Source organism: Denticeps clupeoides, chromosome 13 (genome assembly GCF_900700375.1).
Source record: "Denticeps clupeoides chromosome 13, fDenClu1.1, whole genome shotgun sequence".
Lineage (NCBI taxonomy): Eukaryota > Metazoa > Chordata > Actinopteri > Clupeiformes > Denticipitidae > Denticeps > Denticeps clupeoides.
Window position 1 is genome coordinate 11,451,871 of NC_041719.1, and position 25,799 is coordinate 11,477,669.

At 41.9% G+C, this 25,799-nt stretch overlaps 1 protein-coding gene across 1 annotated transcript in view; it reads left to right on the plus strand.

Annotated features, from left to right (window-relative positions):
• Positions 1–10,825: 10,825 nt before the first annotated feature.
• The window catches only part of nos1apa (nitric oxide synthase 1 (neuronal) adaptor protein a), a 69,985-nt gene continuing 55,011 nt past the window's right edge, over positions 10,826–25,799 (plus strand). Inside the window, exons 1-2 of the mRNA XM_028999777.1 lie at positions 10,826–11,228; positions 11,338–11,409. Coding sequence (XP_028855610.1) covers positions 11,124–11,228; positions 11,338–11,409 — 177 coding nt within the window. The 5' untranslated portion in view covers positions 10,826–11,123. The remainder of the gene's footprint in view (positions 11,229–11,337; positions 11,410–25,799) is intronic.

Consider the following 25,799-nt stretch of genomic DNA (forward strand, 5'->3'; position numbering starts at 1 on the left):
TTGGACGTTGAAATGTATAAAATGTATTTTATAGCCATATATTTAATATTTTATGTAAAGTGATAAAATTTTCCTTTAGCGGCAGTGTGTGCTGCAGCCCAGAGGTCTGTGTCATGTCTCAGTACCTGCATGTTCAGCTGATTTCTCTGAATTGAAGCCCTCTGTTTCCACAATGCAACCAGCAACCAGCAACGTTACATGGAAATGTTAACGGACTGGACACACTAAATGTGAGATGCACTCAGGTTTAAAGGTTTAAAGAGCATGTTGCTGTCTGATGAAACATCAGTCCAGTCTAGTGGGTAAGGAAATGGACCCGTAATCAGAAGGTTCGAATCCCGATCCGCCAAGGTGCCACTGAGGTGCCACTGAGCAAAGTACCGTCCCCACACGCTGCTCCCCGGGTGCCTGTCATGGCCGCCCACTGCTCACCAAGGGTGATGGTTAAAAGCAGAGGACACATTTTGTTGTGTCACCGTGTGCTGTGATGTGTTTCACAATGACAATCACTTCACTTTCTGTCATTTGTCCTTTTACCTCCTTTTGTTTGTGGTTACTTTACACGACTATGTTGTTTACTCATAACCATAACCACTCATAACCAGACAGAAAGCAAAGTTTAAAATGTGCACTATTTGATATTAATTTCATATTGATTTTGAAGATAGGCCAGGGCTTGATATTCAGTGCAGTGCAGGAATGAATTATGTGGACAAGCATACCAGTTGATTCGCTGTGGTAACCCGTAATGGGTACACAATAGGAAGACAATAACTATTATGCAGAAACTCAATTTGATAAAGCTTTCATCTTATAGTACATCTTATACTACAATATACTACAGCATTGTTTTGGTCGTAAAAATAAAAAAGTTTAAAGGCCATTTAAGGTTAGACTTCCTGTGACAGTGGGTTTAGTTAGGGTGAATCTCTATTGCTTTCTTTAAATCCTTTGGCGACAACCTTGTTACTAGTGCTGGAACAGACCGCTGTGAGGTGTGATTACAGGGGAAGAATTACCGGGGTTGTGCGCACATCATCCAATCTAACACGTTTAATGAATATACTGCTTCTCACATGTGGACCGTCGCCAGTGGCAGGCCTCGTGACAGGGGAAGCTGCCCTCATTTCCGAGCTCACCTCGTTGCTCCTGGCAGGGGCTGTACAGGCAATCTGCAGAACCTAATCGGACAGCCAGTTGCAGAGCAAAAGGGCTGAAAAGCACCAGAAAGGTAGAGACCTACAGAGTCCATGACAACAGGTGCCCAGGAGAATGCAACCTTCAGAAGGAATCACCATCAGTTAGCATCCTAATTTAATTTCTCGGCTCTGAAAGAAAGACAACACTTACAACTGCTTTTGCAATTCCTCTATTGGACCTTTCAAAAACGAACTCCACTTTCAGCCTTAGAGGAAAATGCTTTTTTTCTCAACTGACAGTGCTGCAGCCCAAATTGACAGGTGTGCTGCTGACATTTTACAAGAAAATTCTGTCCCACCTCTATTGCCTGTCTCGATCTCTTCCTCGTGGCTTTGTCAGAAAGTATATTATAAGAACAACAATAATTGCACAGTTATCCATAATCCATAAAAATGTTATGCAGAACAAAGCACAAATGCAAACAAAATGGCTTCAATGTATCTGTACAGATTCTCTAGTGTCTGGGAACTGAAAAGTAAAATGTGATTAGTCACTTGCCCAATCGTCATCCATCAGAACTGGCATGGATATTGTCTCTCACACTGAACTCAGATTCCTTAACAGTTACCCAATTTGTTGAAAAGTATAACAGGAGTGTCCCCACAAACTAAAATATACAAATATATGAAATTCATTTGGAGAAATTAATATAGGATGAACAGATGAAACATCTGGGTTTTTTTAGGATTATGATGTGTTTTAAACTTGTGTTCAAAATGTTGAAAATGTGTAATTAAAGAAAAAATGTTGGTTAGTTACTCTGTTGCATTATCACATGGCAATGTTACCTCTATGGTAAAATTCAGTCTGAGGAGAAAAATGTACCTGCTTCATCTCCAGCATCTCCACAGCAGTTTAACCCTTTATGAAAATAGGCTGTTTTTTCTGGAAACTTGCAATTCTGCACTGTACTGCCCAAGGTTGTTAACTGATGTGTAACGAGTATGAAATAGTATAAGAAATATATAAAATAGTTTTTGCTAATGTGTAATGGGAAGTGGGTTCAAACAAGTGGTGCATTAAATTCATATTTTTTTCTAAATGTCTGCGTTAATTTAATTCTCATAAGATGTTGTTTATATAATTAACTTCCCTCCAAATGAATTTGGTGTTTCTGAATGGTGAAAAACTCAAACTAGGCATTTTCAGATGCACTTTTCCACCTAGAACAAATATGGTTCACACATACCATATACCCCTCCTCACGTGCTCATTATTCCTCCCATTTCTCTTTTGTGCCACCTTCAAATTAGGGTCCATAGTCACAATGGCCAATTGTATTGAAAGCATTATTTGTACTGACATGGTTTTTGACATGGAGTTGGGGGTTGCAATCTTTGTTTCCGTAAAATTTTAAGAGGGAACATGAGGGTTTAACAGTTCATGCAGTCTCAATGTGTATGGAAGATTATAACAATTTCCATAACAATACAATAATAATTCAATAATAATAATGTGTTTTCTAGATTAAACATTTATAGAATAGAATATTATTTCTGTCTGGTCTTGCTAGGACATTTGCGAGCTAAAGAAGTTTAAAATGCACCTATGCAATAGTCAGCTCTGTCTCATCTAAAAAGCACTTTTTCTTGGTTTTTATGTAACCAGCCCATCAGCAAATCAGCTGCTATTGTCAGCGTGGTCTTGCATAATACAGACTTCAATGGTTCTCTTCGGTGTAGGCCGTGCTGCGCAGCACATAAAGCCTTTGAATTATTGAATTATTGAAAGACAGGTGGAAGGCAGAAGCCGAGTCTAATCAGTGGTGGGAAACCTGTCCACGCCAGGTCAACAGTGAAACCCTACGCTCAGCAATCAATCTCCCTCGGTCTGGAAGAGGGTGGACCTTAATCGGTGCTTGTCTGACCAGTCCAGGACCACGGAACACTTCAGTAGTAAATGTCATTTTCTCACCCATGCACACGTACATAAAGTTTCAGCCGGTGTTGCTGGGCTGGTGTCTGTGTGCTGCCATTTTTCGATTTGAGCTCCGCTTTGTTTAGCACATCACAAGGCACAGGAAATGCTATATATAGACAAAGGTTCCACGACGTCATGTCCACCGTGCAAAATATCAACAGTGGCTCTTTGTTTGGTGTGACTTCACAGCGAGTCTGTTTTCTGAGTCAACGCGCGGTACATGACTGCCTATAGCGTTGTGTGATAAATCCCTTATGTTCATCAATAGTTCAAGGTCCATCAGCAGTGGATGCTGTTAGTCAGATGGCAACAGTCAACTCTAAGACCATAAGTGGCCAATAAAGCAAAGATAACAACATTTCCCACCCTTTCGAAACATTAGAGCTTTGTCAAGCCGCATTTATGTGTATGGAAAGCCTCCTGCTTATATCATGTGGTTGGTGTGTTGTGAGGCAACTTATTCCTCTTTTTCCTCAAATGACGCAGGCGTACACCCCTGCATGTGTGTCACAGCGGGGCCATAAATAGGTTCAATTAAAAAATAAATCATCTTTAACTCTGATGAAGATGTGTGTATGGGACCAAGCAGAGATAAAGCATTTAACATTACAGTAAAATCGTGTTAAAATGCAGACATATTTAACCACAATCAAGTCAGAAAGAGACTGGAGAGGCGTCACGCAGTGTGAATGAGCTACCACTTCTCTCTGATGTTCCTACTGTGTTTTTGTGGGTGTAAATGGTGCATGCCAGCATGTAACAAGGACATAAGGTATTTAGGCAGAGGATAAAGTGCTCCTGGCCCACCCGGCACAGTGCAAGCATGTGATCGGTCAGTGAGCAGTCAGTGATGAAGGTAAAATAAATAGGGGGGGGGGATACGTGCTGTGCAGCACAGTGGGGGAGATGGCTATCAGGCCAGATGGCGTTTCAATGGCCAAACTTCTCCCCTCTGTTTACTGCAGAAGAGGATGTATGGGTGCTGTATAGGGTGGAGATTTGATACTCAAGGCAACATCTAGCCGTATAACATATACATTTTTTTGCAATTTCTCAATTCAGTTTTCAAGCATAAAGCCTTGGCAAAAGATTCAGATATTGGTCGGTTATTTTGAATCTGTTCTATTGCCACAACTTTTATATTTTATACTGTATTTCCTGTTGCATGGTCTACACATATTTCAGTCATAATTAAATGTCTTATTGGCCGTTGTCTTGCATGTTGTTTAGTGTTCACTTGGCACTTTTGTCCATGTTTGGTCACTCTGTCCTGTCATAATTGTACTTTGTGTACATGCCAAAATCTGAGCTTGGCAATTTTGTATCTGATATGATAACAAGATTCACTTTAACTTTGACTCAGAGGTTCCCAATCTTAAACACCAACGAAAACAATGTGCCTTCTAGGTTTTCCACATGATCTTCAGCAAAGTGTAGCTCTCCTCTTTTTAGGAAGCATTAACTTTCTTACGCATTCAACTACTCAGCTAGTTTCCACAGTCAGATGTGAACCTGTGACCAGTGGCTATATAAAGAAGTCTTATAAACGTCAGGCTCTGGACACATACCAGTCGGCAATGACGCCATTTGCATCATGCCTCAGTGGTTTTGTAGCCTTGTGAAACCTTTGTGTCTCCAAACTCAGTTTACTTTTACCCCTTAACGTCACTATGTGCTGGGTCCAGACATCCATTATGTGCCTTTGTTCCATGTAGTTGAAGAATTAATACAATGTAGTGTCTTAAAAGGTATGAAACACAGCACTCAACCAGTTTTGGGAAAGGCTACATCTCCTTATGACCCTTGAATGAAAGAGAGGGTTAAATTAAAATGATTGTCATTGTGAAACACTATAGCACAACCCACGTTGACACAAAAAATGTGTCCTCTGCTTGTAACCATAACCCTTGGTGAGCAGTGGGCAGCCATGATAGGCACAACAGGGCCGCTTCCTTAACTGGTAGACCACCACAGCTACCCCCCCCCCCCTCCCCACCACTGCACCACTGTATGTGTACCACTGGGAATATATCTCAGTTTGTACATATACAAAGGATGAAAATTGAAAAATTTCATGAAATCTGAAAATCAGCTTTTAGCTGAAAATTCATAGCCAATCATTGAAGAATGACACAACCTCGGAAAACATCAATGAGCATCAAATACGAACTGTTTCTCAGAAAAGCATTAAATGTCCAGCGAAGGCCATTACCATGGCCATGCTTAGTGGGAAGTGGTGAATACTTGTGTGCACTACCTTTATGCCATTGTGTTTTAAATCGACTAGTGCCCCCTAGTGGTAGCAATATTAATTTAAACAAAACTGGTGGTAAATTTAATACACACATACTAATAAATTTATACACACACACTTCAAAAGTTTGAACACATGTATGGAGACTAAGACCATTTTGAAGATTCCAGTATATTTTTTGGGATTTTTGCAGGAGAAAGTGAAGTATGTTTGATGAATCTGTTTTTTCATTTCTGAGTCACCTCTTTTTACCTTCATGGCTGCTGTGTTTACTATTGTCACATAATAAGATGATCATTATCATTAGATGATCATTAACATGATGAGAAACTGTTCAGCACAAACCTTCAGAAAACCATCCCGTTATCTAACTTAAGGTGGTCGAGAGAAGTGTGTGAAATACTGCCATCACAGCAAAAGCTCCCTATTTTTTTTGGTCACATGACTTCATGGGTGTTATTGCATAGTGTCAGTTTTGTTCTATAATGGTGAATAATCTATATTGTATAATGGTGTAGGCCAGTGGTGGCCTATCGATTAAGGAAGCGGCCCCGTAATCAGAAAGTTGCCGGTTTGAATCCTGAGCCACCAAGGTACTGCTGAGGTGCCACTGAGCAAAGTCCCATCCCCACACACTGCTCTCCGGGCACCTGTCATGGCTGCCCACTGCTCACCAAGTTGGTTAAAAGCAGAGGACACATTTCGTTGTGTCACTGTATGCAGTGCTGCAGTGTATCACAATGACTTCACTTTCATAATGAGTGAAAGTGAAAGTGAAGTGATTGTCACATGTGATACACAGCAGCACAGCACACGGTGCACACAGTGAAATTTGTCCTCTGCATTTAACCCATCACCCTGAGTGAGCAGTGAGCAGCCATGACAGGCACCCGGGGAGCAGTGTGTGCGGACGGTGCTTTTGCTCAGTGGCACCTCAGTGGCACCTTGGCAGATCGGGATTCGAACCGGCAACCTTCTGATTACAGGGCTGCTTCCTTAACCACTAGGCCACCACTGCCCCATAATGTAAAAAATGCAAGGCCCATAAATGAGCAGGTGCATTAAATGATACTGTATACAGTCCCTGACAAAAGTCTTGTCGCTTGTATGCAAAGTGACCTCAAGTGCCGCTGAAATATATTTCTAATCAAGATTTTTTTTTAACAAGAAATGGCTGATTTTATTCCCAACAGCTTTTGTAATAATGTTTCAGTGCAAAACGAAACTGTCAAAAAGTGTTCTAATATTCAAAGCTTGGTAAAGCCCTTTGAGTCCATTTTTGCAAAGACATAATTATTGTCGCCTTGTCACATGAGCTTCACTTGTGACTAATAATGAATGAGTTAGGTCTCAGGTGTCTATAAAAAGAAGCCCAGTACACTAAATCTTCACATCAACTGCAACTAGACCTCTGAAAACATGCCTAACATTCACCCTGAGACTAAAGTGTTGATTATCAAGAGGCTGAAGACCAGATCCACTGCTGGATGTGGCAGACACCTTCAGTGTGTGTCAGCGTACAGAGGACAAAAAAAAGATTTGAAGAGACTGGAGACGTTTTTGACAAGCCCAGGTCAGGCAGACCCCGCAAGACAACTGCTCGAGAGGACCATTTGTTGGCTCGAAAATCCAATGCCAGCCTATTTCTGTATAGGCGACAAAACTTTTGTCTTGACAAAATTTGACCTTTCTGTCTTGATTAAATGACAAATCTTTTTTCAGTGAAACTAATTCATTTAAATGCATTAAACATCATTCGGTAGGTTTTCACTTTTCATATGCGCTATTTCTAACACCAATTGATGAATTAATGATTAATGATTTTAAACACGCTCAAGGTGCAGAGGGAAACGATGGCGGGAGGAACACTCCCAGCTCTCCAGCAGCACAGCAGTCCCGGGCACACCAGTGGTCCTGTATGGCGTAGATCAACACACATGTTAACAGGGAACATTTACACATTAAGCACCAAGCAGCCCTGAAGGAGCGACACCAGACACAGGGAACACCTCGTGAGGGAGAACAGATCTGAACAGCTCTGATGATCGCTATATTGATGATCTCTATATAAACTGGGGAGACAATCAGACATAACAGGCCGCACCTGACTCCTGGGAACATGATCAGGAACCTAGAACCCGGCTAGTGCACACTACGGGATGAGGACTTGTGAAGACATGTGAAGTTGGGTCCGAGGGCACAGCACTGTTTGCTGGACAGACAGTAAATCCCACTTGACCAGGCCATCCTGCCAGGCTTCATCATTGTTGAACTCACGGACCTGCTGTCAGGAGAGGGTCCTGATTCCATCATCTTCACCCTGCCGGTCGAAGTTGCTAATATCACACTTAATTTCTCATATACATTTACTTTCTGTCTTTATACCACTTCCTGACCACCAATCATCCAAATTGTCTAAGCCCACTTATCCAGATCAGTGTGTGCGGCTGACTAGGCCATTCTAAACACTCTATTTCAATACACACACATACGCTACTGCACTGAAGACTGAGCGAGGGATTGCTGATCAATATATAATATCCTTCATGGAGTCCTTTAGATGCGAGGTATGTCTGACTCCACACACACAAGATGATACTTCGCAAACCTTCAAGAAGTTAATGATTAACGCCGGGTAGCACAACAGAGTGGCTATAGAGTCACTTGGTCTAACAAGTGATTTAGCACCCTTTCAAAAGAAACACAAAAGGCAGACTGCTGTTTTACGTACACAAAGTGCCCTGGACTGCTGCCACAGAGCGAGCGGACGCATTGTGCATTGTGTGAATGGTTGCCTTTGGCCAGGGTCCCGACACAGTTTGAATTTAGACTCTCGTCAATCACCGGGCCATGCACTCCCGCTTCCTCCCTCTTTTTCTTCTTTTTCTTACTCGGCTTTGATTCTGGAAACCCGGACAACAGAGATGATGTCCCTAATTGGAGTGGGATAAATGACACTTCTTTTTGACAGTATCTCAGTTCTCATTGGTAGTTTTTGCAGCGGCTGGCAACTCCAAGAACTGCAGATTATCAGAAAGTCGATATATTTAAAAAGTCAAGAGATTTGCAGTGCAGGTCCCCCATATTATATATTGCATATTATCTAACCCATTCATATTTCATTTATGTGTTCATATTTTGCAATGAAATGCATCTAAACATTATTAATTATTATTATATAGTATTTTATTAAATTTTAAAACCTTCTAATTGACTCATGACAATATATGACAACTAATATTGATATATGATATTTAAATAATGATTAAATTATACACAAAATATTCCAAAATTAAGTGAAAAGTAATGAAAATGAATCTGTAACGACTATTCATTTCATAAAGTGACTTTTCATAATTTTCATTTATCACTCACAATGCAAAATTGCCTTGAAGTGCCAAGGGAAAGTGGTGAGCCAGAGGTGATGAAAATGCATCTGATTTTTGAAAACTATCCGTTTATGTGATAAACTACGTGGACATTTTATTTTAATCAACTAGAGGGACCTTTTTTTTACTTCCACCCAAGACCTGTTTAAAAGGATAACCTTTATAGCACATGGTGTACAATAAAAAATGTCTTTATTCCACTCACTTTCTAAACACTGTAATAAGGAAAATGAAATATATGTGTGTCTGTACAGTGTACTATTTATGATGAAGACCTCTTTTTCAGCCCTTATATATGCCTAGGTAATATTTAGCGTGATACTATGTCCTTTCAGATAAAGTAAATCTGACAGCACCACGACCTGGAAAATGTCAGCAGGTAAAGATTAAGAAGTTGTGTGGATAACCTGCCTTTCAGGCATTCAGACCCTACATTACTACATACAGAGCTGTCTGATATTCATTTTATTTACTTTCTGGATGCCATATTGAATTGCATCGTGGGCTTCTGCTGTTTCAACGCATGGTTGAGCACAGCAGTGGTCTATCCCTAAAGAATTCTGCAGCCCATTTTCACAGCTCACATGCCCTACATTCAAGTAACATCATAATTAATTCAGACCGAATCGTCTGCGTGTTGGACTGAAGTGCAGGCTAAGGCTTTTAGGGACACCAAATGTGTGTCAGTAAGGAGCAAGGCCCATGATATCTGTCTCGTGGCCCACTGCCCTGAGTCTGACTTGAGTGTCAAAGTACTTTAGATTCAAGATTCAAGATTGATTTATTGTCTTGAATATAATGTTTCACACAGATCCCTCCCATAGTGGAAGTTAACAAAAAAGTCCTTGTTGTAAACCATAAGTGGAGTTGCAGTTGATTAAAATAAAATGTCCATGTAGTTTATCACGTCACATAAACTGATCATTTTCCAAATCAGAAGCATTTTCATCAGCTCTGGCTCACCACATAGTGCAATCATAAAAGGAAAATATATATGTACAGTACAGGCCAAAAGTTTGGACACACCTGCCCATCAATGTGTTATCGTTATTTTCATGACCATTTACGTTGGTAGATTCTCATCGAATGCATCAAAACTATGAATGAACACATGTGGAGTTATGTACTTAACAAAAAAGGTTAAATAAGTGAAAACATGTTTTATATTCTAGTTTCTTTGCTCTGATTACTGGTTTAAACACTCTTGGCATTCTCTCGATGAGCTTCAAGAGGTCGTCGCCTGAAATACTTTTCCAACAGTCTTGAAGGAGTTCCCAGAGGTGTTTAGCACTTTCTCGATTGGGTTCAGGTCCGGTGACTGTGCCACATCACCTGTGGGGACGACAAGATCGCCACCGGTCGATGCGCTGTAGCGACCCCTAACGGGAGAAGTCGAGCAGGGGACAGGACCGGAGGCGTTTTGTAGGCGTTTTGGCCTCTAGAGGGCACTGTTGAATTTAAAATAGAAAAAGTTTTATTTGTCAGACCAATCTCGAACCAACAAGAGCCTAAATAAAATGCTTTATTCGTTTTAGGTTTGATTGTTTTAAACAGCGAAATGTTGATTTACCAAATAAAACTAAATGGAGCGATGAAGTGATGAGTTTATTTAAAATGAATCGTTGCGACTGTCTTTCTCACTAAAAGTAATTTTACCACTGGGTTACTCTGTTGTTAACTGAAGTTATCAAATAACGTAAAAAGCGTTTCCATCACATTTACATTTACAGCATTTATCAGACGCCCTTATCCTGAGCGACGTACAATCAGTATTTACAGGGACAGTCCCCCTCTGGAGACACTCAGGGTTAAGTGTCTTGCTCAGGGACACAGTGGTAGTACGTGGGATTTGAACCTGTGTCTCCTGGTTCGTAGACGAGTGTGTTACCCGCTAGGATATTAATTACGTGGTAGTAACGAGTAGAGTCGTTGTGAACACGCATAATAATAGCTCTTGTTTGTGACAAAACTACAACGCTTTTTTAAAACGTCTCTCCTAGGGGGGAAAAAACCCCGGAAAGAACCAGGGAAACAAAAAAAAAAAAAAAAAAAAAAAAGGAAAAGCGCGCTTGTCTCCTCCCGCGATCCTGCGACGTCGCTGTGCTCCGTGGGAAGCAGGTGGACGGAATTCCCGCGTCGGCGCCCAGTCATGGCGGCGGCGGCGGCGCGGTGAACTTTGCTGGGCGATGAGGCTGGAGAGGCGACGGCGCTCCCGTTCCGCGACTCCCGTGGCGAGGCGCGGCGGCGCGGCGCGGACCTGAGCGACGCCGAGCGCGGACGTCTCGGCGGCGGCGGCGGAAAGTTGCGGGGTCGCTGCCCGCTCCCCGCGCTACCTCCGCCGAATCCTTCCCGTCGGCGCCATGCCCGCCAAAACAAAGTACAACTTGGTCGACGACGGCCACGACCTGCGGATCCCGCTGCACAACGAGGAAGCCTTCCAGCACGGGATCAATTTCGAGGCGAAGGTGAGCCGGGGACGGGGGGCATTTTACAGGAAAAAAGACGTAAATAGTCAGAGTTGAGCTGACTGCTCTTTACCACCGACACCCCCACCATCCCCTCTGTGTGCTTCAGTACATCGGCAGCCTGGACGTGGCGCGACCCAACAGCCGTGTGGAGATCGTGGCGGCCATGAGGAGGATCCGGGTGAGTTCAGAGGTCACGCTGCTTTCATCTCCCTTCGGACAATTACAGCATTGGTCACAAAGGTGTCGTGCTAAATATCACCCAGGCATATATAATATACAGTACACTGTACAACAGACACACATACACACATATATGTATATCTTTCATTTCCCTTAATACAGTGTTTAGAAAGTGAGTGGAATATAGACTTTTTTTTTTATTGTACACCACGTGCTATAAAGGTTAACCTTGAAAACGGGTCTTGGGTGGTAAAGTTAAAAAACAATGTCCTTGCAGTTGATTCAAATAAAATGTCCACGTAGTTTATCACATAAACGGATCGTTCTCCAAATCCGGTGCGTTTCCATCACCTCCGGCTCACCACCACTTTCCCTTGGCGCTTAAAGCCAATTTTGCGTTGAGAGTGATAAATGAAAGTTACGAAAAGTCACTACAGTTTTTATCCAATCAGGTCGAAATGAATAATCATTGCAGATCCATTTTGATCACTTTTCACTTAATTTTGGAATATTTTGTGTATAATGCTGTATTATTTTGTGCTAAAGCCTTCGTTGTTCCTGTTCCATAACCGAGGCGTCACTCACAAAACAACCATTTTAAAGTGAAATATGAAAGTTTTTATTCTATGTTTTTTTTTAGATGTGGGGGGTGGGGGCACTGCCCACCCTTTTTTAGACCTTTTAGGTGCAAATGATCCTGTTAACCTTTTCAGTGTGCTAGACCCCCTGCCTAGGTGTGGCATGGGGACAGTCGTGTGTTGTAACCGAAGTAATTTCCCCCCTTGAGGTCCACATCTTTCTTTTTTTATTGACTAGCAACATTCAGTTGAAAAAATGTATTTATATATGAATTATAATAAAGACAAGGTCACAATTAATGACACATTAATGATTTAATAATTTTGCTAATTAATTCAAGGGGTGCCAATATAATTGAAGAGCACTGTTTTTTTTACCTATTGTGTTCATGATCACATTTATAACGTTTTTTCTCCACTTTCTCAGCTACACGACGTATTCATTAAAAACACACTTCTACATTCCATGTGCTCTCTTGGTGAATGTAACCCTAATCCTTATTACTGGCTTTCCATGGAGAGTTTTACAGAAAAAAAAAATCAGGATTTGATGTCAGTGGAATGATAATTGTGACTTGCAGGTTAAAGAACTGATGAAAAAAGTTAGATTACATGACTGTCGCTCACTGTGGTTTAAGACCATTGTCAGGCGAAAAACCAGGAGTGTTCCGTGGAAGTTCTTCTTAGTGTGCAACATGCTGAGAGAGATTTGAAGGCTTCCACACATCGCAAGGACTGTTTGAACTAGTAATGTGATTTGGGCACATCGGCTCACCAACACTTTAAGTCGGTGGTGGCCTAGCAGTTAAGGATGCGGCCCCGTAATCAGAAGGTTGCCGGTTCGAATCCCGAGTACCGTCCCCCGCTCCCCGGGCAGTGACGGGTTAAAAGCAGAGGAAACATTTTCTTGTGTGCACGTGTGCTGTGTTTCAGTGTTTCACATTGCAACATGCGCGTAGGATCTGTGTAATGCAGTCGTAACATGCATTTACCTCCATTCTGATGTCGTTCTGTACGAACGAACGAACGGCAGACATAGGTCACAATACAGGAGCTGGCACACCGTACAGTTCTCAGACGAGACCTTTAAACGCACAGCGTGGGGTCTCAGACAGCGTCTGTGTTCATGTGGGTTTTTTTCACCAGAACCGCTTTGAACAGCAGTGGGGTTTTCGTGCATGGGAGGTGGGCAGATGAGTAGGGCATGTTTGCTGAAGGCCACCTGGGTGTTCCACAGCCTGGCTGAAACAACGTCACGTGGCCGGGCACAACAAAGCTTGTTTTTGGTGAACGGTAAGAAGTACGCGCGGCGCTGTTTGGAAAGAATACAAACACTCCGCAGCCCAGTGCCAGAACTTCACACCAGGGAGTATAGTAGCATTGGGCGGCTTTTCCTGAACAGCTGGACGGTTTTTGGCACGCCCAAACGTTGTGCTTAGAGCCAGTCATGAGGGCCCAAATGGGATTTAGTACCTTCATTTTGTGCTTGGATAGTGAAATACATCTTTGTTTGCAGAGAACAATGTATTTCATCAGACAAAATCAGCACCAAGGTAGTAGGGCCCCAAATGTTAACAGTAACAGTATGATGTTCTGGTGGCAAACACTGTTTCAGTGCTTTTTCATTCGGCTGCTTGACAGTTCTGAAGAATTAGGCATGTATAGGCGTTCTAATAACTCCGAGTCGGGGAAAAGGACTGTCTGCACTTGACACACAGGAGTTTATTCATTCGCTGATTTAGCAGAGAATCAATCCCGAAGCTCTGCTGCTGATGAAATGGAGTTTCAATGCTGAATTGAAATATTCTGGTTCTGGTTTATTGGTTTAATAAAGTAAAATAACGGAGTAACCATTAGGTAAACCAGTGGTTCCAGAACCCAGGGACCAGGACCTCCCCCCATCCAATTTATTCATGTGTGCGTACTAGATTTGAATTTAAATGAAAGTAAAGTTATTGTGATACACTGCAGCACAGCACGTGGTGACACAGTGAAATGTGTCCTCTGCTTTTAACCATCACCCTTGGTGAGCAGTGGGCAGCCATGACAGGCGCCCATGGAGCAGTGTGTGGGGACGGTGATTTGCTCAGTGGCACCTTGGCGCAGACTCCACCAGAGATATATGGATATTGATATACGGATATAATATTTGTCCTGTTCGCAGAGGCTCTACAGTCTTAACAGGCAACGGAAGGGGAGCCGTAAAAATATTGATTTAATCAAGGACTGAGCAATAAGTATGTTACTTTGTCAATATATTTATTATATCTTTTAATTATGATGTTTATTGGTCTGAAATTAACAAAAACAGACGTTTATCCCAAAAAGAGGAAACATAGAGATTATGCACCATGTGCTTGTATTAGCATCTTGCAGGCGGTATTTTTAATACATTTTTTTTTTGCGCCTTCTTGTTTTCTTTCATCCTTATATCGAACTGGAAGAGAGCAAATGGTCTCTGAATGGCATTTTTTATGTCCTATTACCAGCAGTAGCTTTGTGTTCACTTGTTCGCGACTGGAGGTTGACATTAAACATGCTCTATTAATTTAAATGGCGCCCGGACTCCATAAATCAGCTGACGTGAAATGCAAATGGGCCAACATTTACGTGATATACCTGCTGTGTGTGTGTTTGTGTATGTGTGTGATGCAAAAGTGCTTGTGAGTTGACCTACTTGATAGTTGCCGGCTCTGAGTACTCGCTCATCTTTCATCAGTCCTGGTGCCCTCCAGTCTACAGCCAAAGCGCAGTCCAGTCTATTCCGCACCTTCAGAAATAATGTGTGGAGTAGAATGTGAGCTCAGGGAAGGTGGGCCTTGATGTGCGGATAGGAAACGCTTCAAATATTTGACATTTACCTTTGCTCGTCTAGTCTGTGCTCCTTTTCGGGTTGACTGGTATGTCTGGACAACGTGGACATGATCTAATTGCGGCTGAATGGATAATCGATTTAAAACACGATGAAAGATCAACACAAAAACAAACCAAAAAAATAATAAATCCAGGAGAAATCCGGAGAAATTCAATATCGCAGTAGGAGCTGGAGAATGAGCCTGAGAGTCTTGCAGGCACTTGACCTAGAAAATGGAACAGCCCGTATTTTCCGTAGTCTCCCTCCAAAATGGTATGTAAATATTAGTATTAGTAAATAGTATTATTACGTTCCTGTTATTATGGTTTCTTTTTGCGATTAGCAGTAGAGATTATGTGTGTGGAAAAAGCGAACTGAGAAATTTCTGTTGTTTTTAGCGATCCGATCAGATGTTCCTAAAATGCACACAAGTTCTGACCACTCTTTCCAGGTCAGGGAATTCTTATGGTGGAGCGGAGTGTCCTGATTCGTGTAAAATCACGCCCGACACGCAACTTTCCATCAGCATCGCGCACCGTGCTTGCTGCTGCTGCCGGCGTAACTCGCCTGCGAGACCTGTGGACGTCACGCCTGCGCTGTCCTGTTTTTTTGTCTGGTTTTGTTCAGCTGTCTACATTATTGTGATCAGAGCTGATGCTGCTAATATGAAAATATGAAAGTAATTCATGGGACGAGTAGAGAAATTGACAGTTTTTCATTCCAAATAGTAAACCCTTACACTACAAACACTCTGGACATTTGCCAATGTTCTCTGGATGGTCATGGTTTAGATAGGATGTAGGGTGAAATAACTTTTGCTGATAATAGCAATGGGGTTTAAATGTGAAAAGATCGTTACACACGAACAGAGCAAGATTTGTTTAAATGTGTTAATTGTAGAGGTGGTCATATATTAATTTTCTTAATCTAGATTAATCTCACTGAAATCTTGGAATTAATCTAGATTAATCTAGAGTAAGCAACCGGGTCTCCAAAAAACAATATAAAAGTCTTTAGGAAATAAGAAAGAAGAAATATACTTATAAATCTAGTGTAACCATTTAACTCTGGCACAATAGCTTGCGTAGTATAGACCCAGCTCCCAACCCAACTTTGTGAATAGATTAACGGCGATATTTTTTTTTTGCCCGATAAGAGTCTCATGTTAACGCAGCACGTTTTAATCGCCCGATAAGAGTCTCACGTTAACGCAGCACGTTAACGGCGATAACGGCCCACCACTAGTTAATTGTAAATGTATAATGAAGTACGTGCATTTCTGATATAGACAGGACGTTTGTATACTTCCTGTTATTAAATGCTACTGAACACTGGCTGACATTGTGACTGTTCTAACCTCCTTGCCACCTAGGCAGAGGACGTCTGTAGCGATGCACATGTTGGTCACTAAATATGAACTAAAATCAGTTGCTTTATAGGGACCTGATGTGAAAAGTTCAGGTTTTGCCCGGGTCACAATATCAACTCCTTCTTACTGGTATTCTTCTCATTCTTATTCATATTGTTATTTACAGCCATGGTGAGATGCATAATAAATCATACTATTAGTGTTTATTGAGCCTACAAACAAAACCCCACTTATATTGGGCAGTCAAATTGAACCTGGTTAATATCAGGTTAATGCGTAGTGTTTTATGGCCACTATGGCCCCGTTATCCACACACGTGCTGTGTGGTCTGGATAACAGCAGCATTAAAAATGCATCGCATTTACACGTAATTGCATGCTTGTGGGTTACAGCACACCGGGGGGAAAAGCTGCTGGAGAACTCGGGCAATCACTCAGGGAACAACACCACTTGGCCTTTATCAGACGCTGTTGTACGGAGGGCGTGTGAGCCGGGTATTACTTGCGAAGTTGTCAGTATCAAAAACCTGGGCTAATGAGCGGCGTTACAATGAAGCTGCAGTTCGATTCTGACACATTTTAATGTACCGGCTTTGATGAATTAGATTTTTTTTTCTTCATCCTCTATAAGCCATATATTCTTCTCTCTTGTTACTTATTGATTTTTCCCCCTGCCTGGAGCAAAAATATAGATTTGATTTACTTGTAATCTTGAAACATTTTTATGCGGTTGTGTGATCTGTGTGAAGTGCCATTTGCAATGGTCTAGTTTAGTTCAAGCATGCTGTGTATTTACTAGGAGGTGGGGGAAATATGAATTAAAAAATATATATATTTTATAATTGGCATATGCTGTCCCTGGTGGCTGAAGGAGGTGACCCCTCCCCCTTGTGGTATCAAACTATTTCAAGAATCGAAACTTTGATGATACTGTTGCAGGAGGGTCCCAGGTAATTCTCATCCCGTAATTTATTACTGTATTTCATGCACAGGCATTATCATGCATAATTATCATGCTTGGGCACCTTGGGTTAATTAAACCAAATTACACACTAGGGGAGGCAGTAATGGGGCTTTCTGTGTGAGTGGATCCTAATGAATTATGAGGATGTGAGGTTGTGTGTTTTAATCTGGTTGGGCACCGTGTTTAGTGCGTCTCCCATTCGGCCGATTCTGTCCCGATTCTGCCCTCTGCTGACTCTGACTTAAAAACATGGACAAATTACAGTGTAACCCTGGCCATCTCCACCTGGGATCAAGTTCCAATATGGTCATATATCCTAGTGGGTCTTAAAACAGGGTTTTTACTAATCCCTGTCTGTCTGGAGTGGCTGTCCGAAACACCCAAATGCCTACCTGCCACGTGAGGGACGTCCAAGTCTATCCAGACATTGTCTTCTAATACTCTATTCATTATTAATATTATAGGGGGAACATGGGGGACCTTGGCTGAAACTAAGCTTGCCCTCCATACAGAAAAAAAAAAGAACCCCTGTTGTTAATCCCCCTGTTCCGCTGCAGTCTCATGTCTGTCGGTTCTAACAATGTACTTTATAAATCCCCGTAGAAATGATCTCAGCACTGTCTGACCTGAAGGTTTATCTACATTCACCAGCTCACCGGTGGGTAGGGTGACTTTATGAAAGAAAGTTCCTTCAGTTTACATCACATGTTTGATGCAGGTTGCTGCTTTTTTTCCTGTTTTTATACCTACATGATATATACAGATCGGTATTTCGAAAGAGCTGACGACAGGGGACGTAGTCTCAGACTGGGCATTTGTATGCTTCCCCCTGGATTTCCTCCAACAGGAACTCTTTCACCAAAACAGCAATTAAACTCATTTCTCGTTTTTTGTTGGAAACAGATTTTTGCAGCGGAACGTCCAGAACGCTAGTGCAGCTTCAACCATGAGACTTCAATGCATGTTATAATAGAACAGAAATGTGCTTTAACTTTACAGTGTCTGTCCGCACGCAGCCTGACAGGAAGTGTTGTTCGTCTGTTGTGTGTCACACTCAGACCCTCGAACACCTCCCCTGCCATCCCCTCCCTTCCCCCAACCCATCTGCCATGCCAGCGCGGCACTGGCTGTAGGAAGGGTTTTACTGGTGGAGGAAGTGGGAGAACAATGAGGGAAGGCAGTTACCAGGATGAAGGCGTGTTTTGCGCGCACACGCCATCGGCCCAGGGCACTTATCAGAACAGCAGGTTATGCAGGAAGGAAGGAAGGGGAAAAAGGATGAAGGGCTCAGTGACATCACCCCCTACAGCTCAGGTGAATGTTGGCCACAGAGTCTGACTAAATGCCCTAAAGCTCATAAGTGGGAGCTGCAAAGATTTGGAAGTGTGCTCATTTATTTCATTATTTGAAATATTTATTTCATTATTTGAATTATACCATATTATTATGGTTTCATTGTGAGTACATTTGTGCTCCGTTTTGACAACGAGGTTTCAGATAGCTTGCGGTTCATTAAAGGAACTGATGTTTTTCTATAATCCAGTGGTTCTATAATCCAGTCATCATGCCATTCTATGCTCATAATATATAAAATAGGATTTAATTGAGGGGCTCGGTGAAGGGTCCAATTATCATAAACACACCTTTTTGTACATTTTTTTTTTTTGGAAATTGTGTGTTACCTAATTATATGCACACCTATGACCGCTAGAAAGTTCATTATATTACATAGCAGCTTAATGAAATTCATTGTTCTTTCCCTGGGGATCACTTAGTCATTAGTTAAAATGTCGGATCAACAAGTATTTTGTCTGATCTGTCTCTAATTAGCAGCCTATGGCCTTCCTGGATATTCCTCTACATTAGCAAACTTTTAGTAATTGCATCTGCCTGCGCTGGGAGGGGAGAGAAGGTAAAGCTCATTATTGAACTGCCGTTTACCAGTCTTATCAGATGTCTACAGATATTGAGCATACACTGAGCACATGAACATAGGGCTGTATGAGTAATCATTAAATGGAATTAAGGAATTAATTCTAATTGTACCAATGTGCCACACCCCAGCATGTTGTAAAAGCTGGGCGTGGCTTAGGGAGGTGTCTGCGTTCTATTATAAATGAAAAAGTCTTTTATAAAATTGAGTGTGTTTTTTTTTTTTATTTGAAAGCTGGACTATGCATCCATGGGTTTAAAATGGTTGTATGCTTCTAGATTTTTATTTTCCATAATTCTTTATTTGTGACTAGGGCTGCACAATTATAGCCAAAATGAGTCACGATTATTCTATTGTTCTATTTAAAAAAAACAGTAAGTGAATGTTTTAGTTTTTTTGGCGATAAAAACCAGCCTTTCAACATTTTCTGGCTTAAAAGATTACCAATGGCAGGTCACTATGAAAATACGCAGTTTTTTATATTCAATATGAAAGATTACCTGCATCCGTTTACCTGCTTAGTAGGGGGGAAAAAATGACTATAGACAGGGCAGGACCATAAAAAGAGGCATTTTGTGTAGATTTGTTGAGAACTATAGACAATGAACTAACTACGCAATATGTAGAGGAGAATAGAAGCTTCTGCCTTTCCTATGAGGTGGGGGGTGAAAAAGTCCGGCATTTTCGCTCATACCATCAGAGAAGCGTGATTGAATTGCATCTTTTTCCAATTTACCTAAGTCGTTGATTCTCGGTCAGACGGGACACGGTGCTCCTATTTGGGAGCAGGCCTATTATTCCTCCTTACTGACAGTAAAGAGGGATTACGAACAATGCTCCGCTACCGGCACCATGGAAACTTGTGAACTGTGCTTTTTTTTTTTATTTCTCATTCAAAAGCAGGTCCTCCTCAGCCCTCGACAATCCCTCATGCATTAAATTGATTACACACAGCAAAGGGAATCTTACAAGCCTTGCCTCGGAGTCGAGAGGGGAGGCGGCTCCGCTGTGAGTGCCTTGCCGGTGAATCTTTTTTGCACTGATTGAAAACCTGATAGCTGAGGTTGATGATGATAGTAACCCGTACCACACACCCGCCGTATGAGTAACGGCTCAGTCTGCACCCATTGACTCGCACTTTTTTGCTTAGTAATACTTCACAGTTTTCACAAACACCACTGAGCATGCCTTAATGGGCCTTCCAGCTCCTCCTTAATGCTGCTTATCATAGGAGATCAGCTGGGGAAATAGCAGCCAGTAGAATAAACGTATAGAATGGCTGAATAAAGTGTATAGAAATGGCAGTAGGAAATGTCTGGGTGTGTTTAGTTTGAATAAATGGATTTCACAATCTGAACCTCTTTCTCAAGGTGATCCATTTTAGGAAAATAAGCTATTGCAAATGACAAGTGCTGATCAGTGTGGTTAAGTCAGCGAAATCTCTTTGGTCGATGCCTTTTGAACTCTTTTCTTTGATGGATTACTCTAGCTAATTATGCCAGTCGCGTGAGTCAACTTTGGTTTCCAACACGGCAGAATGGTGGACTGCAACACATTGTGCACTTTTTCTGTTTGAAAGTCAGCAATATTGCTCAGAACCATGTGCACACATGGGTAAATACCATTTTCAAACTTTAAAACAGGACAATTTTCTCCTGGTTTCATATTTATTTGCATATTTAACTGTTAAGTCGGGCTGGGTGCTCCAAAAACAATGGGGGGAAGTGAACAGGTAAAAAGTGACAGGACGGCAAATGTCACCCACGACACAGTCCAGCATCCAAAGCCCATCGGAGTTGAGTCCACAGCCTCGTCCTGCACCCAACTACTCACTCCAGTAGTTATTCTGAAAACCCCACTGGGCAGGCGACTCCTCCATTCTTTGGGCAAAACCAGGGACAGGGGAACAGTCTGTGGTTTTGTCATTCTGGCAGAAACCTGAGGCAGGGAAGGAAGGACAGAAAATGCAGGTTTAATAACCCAAACAGGGTAAGATGAATGACTGAAGGACGGACGTGTCAAGGACACATTTATACTAATCAAGCACCTTGGCGGATCGGGATTCAAACCAGCAACCTTCTGATTACAGGGCTTCTTCCTGAACCGCTAGGCCACCACTGCCCCATCTTACCACCATAACCATAGTAACATGATAAAAGAGTTGCAAGGCCATTTATACAAAAACCATACACAATGGGATTTCAGATGAGAGAAAAATACTGAAGACAACATTATGTGTTCAGGATACATTCAAAAGTGAAACATTGTTAATGGATTTGCTGTAATTGTCAGTTTGTCTACATAGATAAGATCTGATTAATGATTGATCAGGGCATTGTCAGAAACAGTGGTCTCGTCCTCCTACACCAACCAGATCAAGCAGCTGGGGAGGATTGCTCTGCACAAGGCCAGATTTTCTTTGCTTAGTTCAGTGGGCTCTCCCCACTCGCAATTAATGTCACCCGAGGCACACATACTCGTTTAAATCAGAGAGAGATTACCAGAACAGAGGCGCTGGAGAATCCTAAGCATCCTAACCGGTGCCGTCTGTTTTCAGAGCACGCTGTATCCGGGCAATGGGGCAATGCAAGATAAATCCCCGGCATGGTAAAGGATTGTCAGAGTGACTTTGTGCTTTCTTGGGTATCTCAAATTGTTAAAGAGGGCAGTGCAAATCATCCAGAACCGGCTGGAACCAAATTGTGTTTGGACAGTTGAATTCTAATCTAAATTAGGGGGAAAAAAGCTGTCGCTTTAGCGGCATCCCACAAATTACACAATACAAAGCATCCATGATGTGTTTAATGAACTAAATACCACGCTGAATTCTTTTGAATAATTTTCCTATATGTTACCTTGCTGTCTACAAACATAGATTTGTGTAATTGTTTGGTTATATTTTGTAATTAAACAGAACTACAAGTCACAGTTACAAGTGCTGACAAACACCACAGTTTTTAAAAATAGTTACGTTAATAATTCGATTTTTGGTAGGTTATAATTTTTTCTGACCACAGACATCTCTTGACTATTTGAGGGAATTGTGCCTGTTTATGTTATTCTAATACTGTATATATATAATAATGGTAGTTTCAGTCATTTGCTATTCCAGTGCATGAGAGTTCGAAAGATTAATTTTCCTAATATCTTGTTAACGTCTAAATCCGTGTTTGGGATTAGTGCCACAGATAAACTCATTAAAGAGTCTGAGCTGAACAGATCTGTTTTTTGATTAATTGTATTGATTGCTGGTTAGCTGTTCTTATTTATGTCTGGGGTGGATTTAAAGAATCTCTGCAGTCGTACGCCCACTAAACACTGCCTGCCAGAAAGTTGGCAGCTTTTGATTTTTTGATAAGAGGACTGGAAGTAAACCAAGATCCATCAGAATAGGAGAAATAACAAGCAGGCATTCTGCTTACCGTCCGCATACTGTACATCAGTGGAGTTTCCTGCTTTGACATAGCTTCCGACAGACCGTGTGAAATGTTGCTGCATGTTCTCAGAAACGGTGCGAATTCAGGGCTCTGTCTGCTTTGATGCTTCTCACACACACACACACACACACACACACACACACACCAATTACATGGATCCCTTTTAAAGGACTGCAGCAGTACATGCCTGCCTGTGGGACCGGGGAGTGGGCTCATGGAATGATGTGGTGTCTCGGAATGCCTCATCAGATTCCTGTGTTTGACTGGCAACAATCTAGACACCATTCCCAAGCAGTTACGGGACAGCGACGGCACTCGGTAATGAGAAACATCGCACAAACTTTCAATCTGGATTACAGCGTGCAATTCTGCAGCTGAGGAGAAAACAAAAATTCCAACATGCATTCAACTGTGAAGGCTTTAAAGATTTTTTAATCAGGATAGTCATAAAGCAAATAGCTAAAGTATTACGCTACGAAGAAAGGTTTCACCAAAACAAACATTGTTTCTGTTCAGTGTTGCTCGATCCTTGTGTGAATGGCCAATGCCCCTACCGAACACCCCACCCCCAACAGACCATAATTCTGTGCGGGATAGGACCCCCCGGCTGGCTTTCCTAAGCAATAACAGCTTTGAGACACCGCTGTGAAAAATCCGTGCTGGTGGAGCGGCACGGGATGGGACCCGTGGGGTGGAAACGTGCGGTCAGCTCAGACCCATGCAGACGCTTCAGCACTCGGAGCCACAGTCGCTCTGCTGCTGTTGAAGCGCGATAGGCACAGGGAAGGGCTGTGGGGATTGGGGTGCTCCCATCATCAGTCTGATTATCAGCAGGCTGGGAGCACAATTACAAGGCTGCTTAGGAATTAGTATGTGTGTATACTAACGTGTATACTAATGTGTGTATTCTACATTTACATTTACATTTTAGAGCATTTATCGGACGCCCTTACCCAGAGCGACTTACAATCAGTATTACAGGGACAGTCCCCCTGGAGCAACTTAGGATTAAGTGTCTTGCTCAGGGACACAATGGTAGTAAGTGGGATTTGAACCTGGGTCTTCTGGTTCGTAGGCGAGTGTGTTACCCACTAGGCTACTACCACCCAATTCTTTTTGCAATAGGGTACTGGTTTTAACTACTTTTATGTGGAAGTTTATTTAGAAATGGTTTTGTGTCCATCAGATACTTATTATAGTAACGTTTGTATTGTAGGCTACACTCTGGAAGCGAAATGTGAACTTTTCTTCATCTATAAGCCAGAGATCAGGAAGCAGGAAATGTGAAAATGTGATTTTTGGAAAATGTGAAGATTTATCCCTATTCATGTTAGATGAATCAAATTGCAGTTTCATTTTGGGGATTGATCGTTGGTATTTAGCTTGTTTAAATCTAAAACTATTAATCTAGGACCTTGCCAACTCCAGCAGTCAGTGAATGGTTTTCCACTATTGGAGATTTACATCAAGGGCCTTTTTTCTTCAGACATTTAGCATGAGCTTAATCAGTTCCATGCCATTTGATTGGTTGGGCATTTTGATCGCAGTCGAATGTTTTCCTGGTGATGTAGCACGTTTCCGGACGAGTATGCCTCATCTGCTCGGCAGACAGTGAGAAATGAATAGCAAAGGCGATCTGCTATTCACAGCTGGCCAAAAATGAAAGCTCTTAGTGAGCCAGGCTATCAGCGTGCAAGATGAGGGGTGTCATTGTTTCCCCACTCCATGTTCGAAAAAAAGAAACAACAAGTGGAAGGTCAATGTGGTGCTGTCAGCTTTTGTCTGGGTGGACTTATATATATATATACATATTGTTCGGTTATTTTGGAGGGTTTTTTTTTTGTTGTTGTTGTTTTCCCAACCCAATTTCATGAAATCAAATGGCCAGATGGCTGCAGATGTCTAATCTTCCTCAGAGAAACTCTTCTCTTGCATTTCAAAGAGCTCTTCTTAGAACTGGAGAATGTAGGAATATTTCTGTTCAGGAAAAATGGAGGCAACCGGCAATTTGAGGCTCCATTGTGTTAAACCTGCCTCTATCGTGAGTGTCAGTCATGCAGGATACATCAGTGCGAGCCAGAGCCCTTATTTCACAGCAGCAGACGAGCGTGGCCATCACTGTTCATTTCGCAGCGGTGCGAGAATCTCGTCCGAATGCATTGCAGCTCTAATGGCGGCAGTGATCTGAAGTGAAGTGCTTTTCTGCAGCTTATGCCCGGAACCCATTTCAGCTAGTTCTTGAGTGATGATTCCGTGGTTTAGTAGGTGAACAGGCAGATCATTTGCATTTGAGCCGTGAAGCCCTGCCCCTTTCCTTTTGTAGTAGTGACGAGGGTCAGATTGAACATCAGTGACTACACAGTCACCTCTCGCAAATTGTTACTCAGAGGAACAAACTAAGGACTTTTTAATTCTTTAATGTGCACTGAAAACAAGATCGTTCTCAGTTTGCAATATGAATTAAGGGAATGATTTACAACAAAGCTTAAAGGATTAAACGACCCTATGCCAAGGTGCAATAAATTGACTTTTTCTGTGATGGTAAAAGGTCATAAATAACCTGTATAGCTTACACATTGCAAGTTGAGGATGAGAGTCTGATTTGTTGAGGTCACATAGGATCTGCTTTAGGATGCCACAGATAGAATCATTTGTAGGGACCCTTAAAATCAGTTTCCTAAACTCCATTTTAATTCTTCTGAATCCCATGTTTTCTGTTATAAATGTATTTTTTCACATTTAAACGTATGGGGGGGGGGGGGGGGGGGGGGGGGGAGAACAAAGGCAAAATGACATCACATTTACTCACTGTTCAACAATGTGCTTGAGCATTTACTGTTTGCTTTTGTAAACCATTTACATGTGAATAATATGCGCATTTCATGCATTTCACAATATTTCACATGCTTCCATTTGTAAAATAAAAGTGCTGTGAGCGTCTTACACTAGTTTGCTTCAGTTATTGACTGTAAGTAGTCACATATGTTCTTACATAAGAGTTGTTCTTCCGGTTCATAAAAAATACTTTGGGTATTGTTCAGCTCTAACTTAGCACTAAGAGTCAAATTCCGTAATTTTCTAAGGACATCTGTGTTTCAGTGACTGTTGCGTATGCACAGAGCCTATCGGCCAAATTGTACAGATTGGAAGCTACAGCTAGGTGAAGCTAGCTGTAGCTTCACCCACATTGCGTTGGTGTGTGCGGAATTCCCGCCTCAACTGGAAACACATGTAGTGTCCTGCAGCGTACAGAT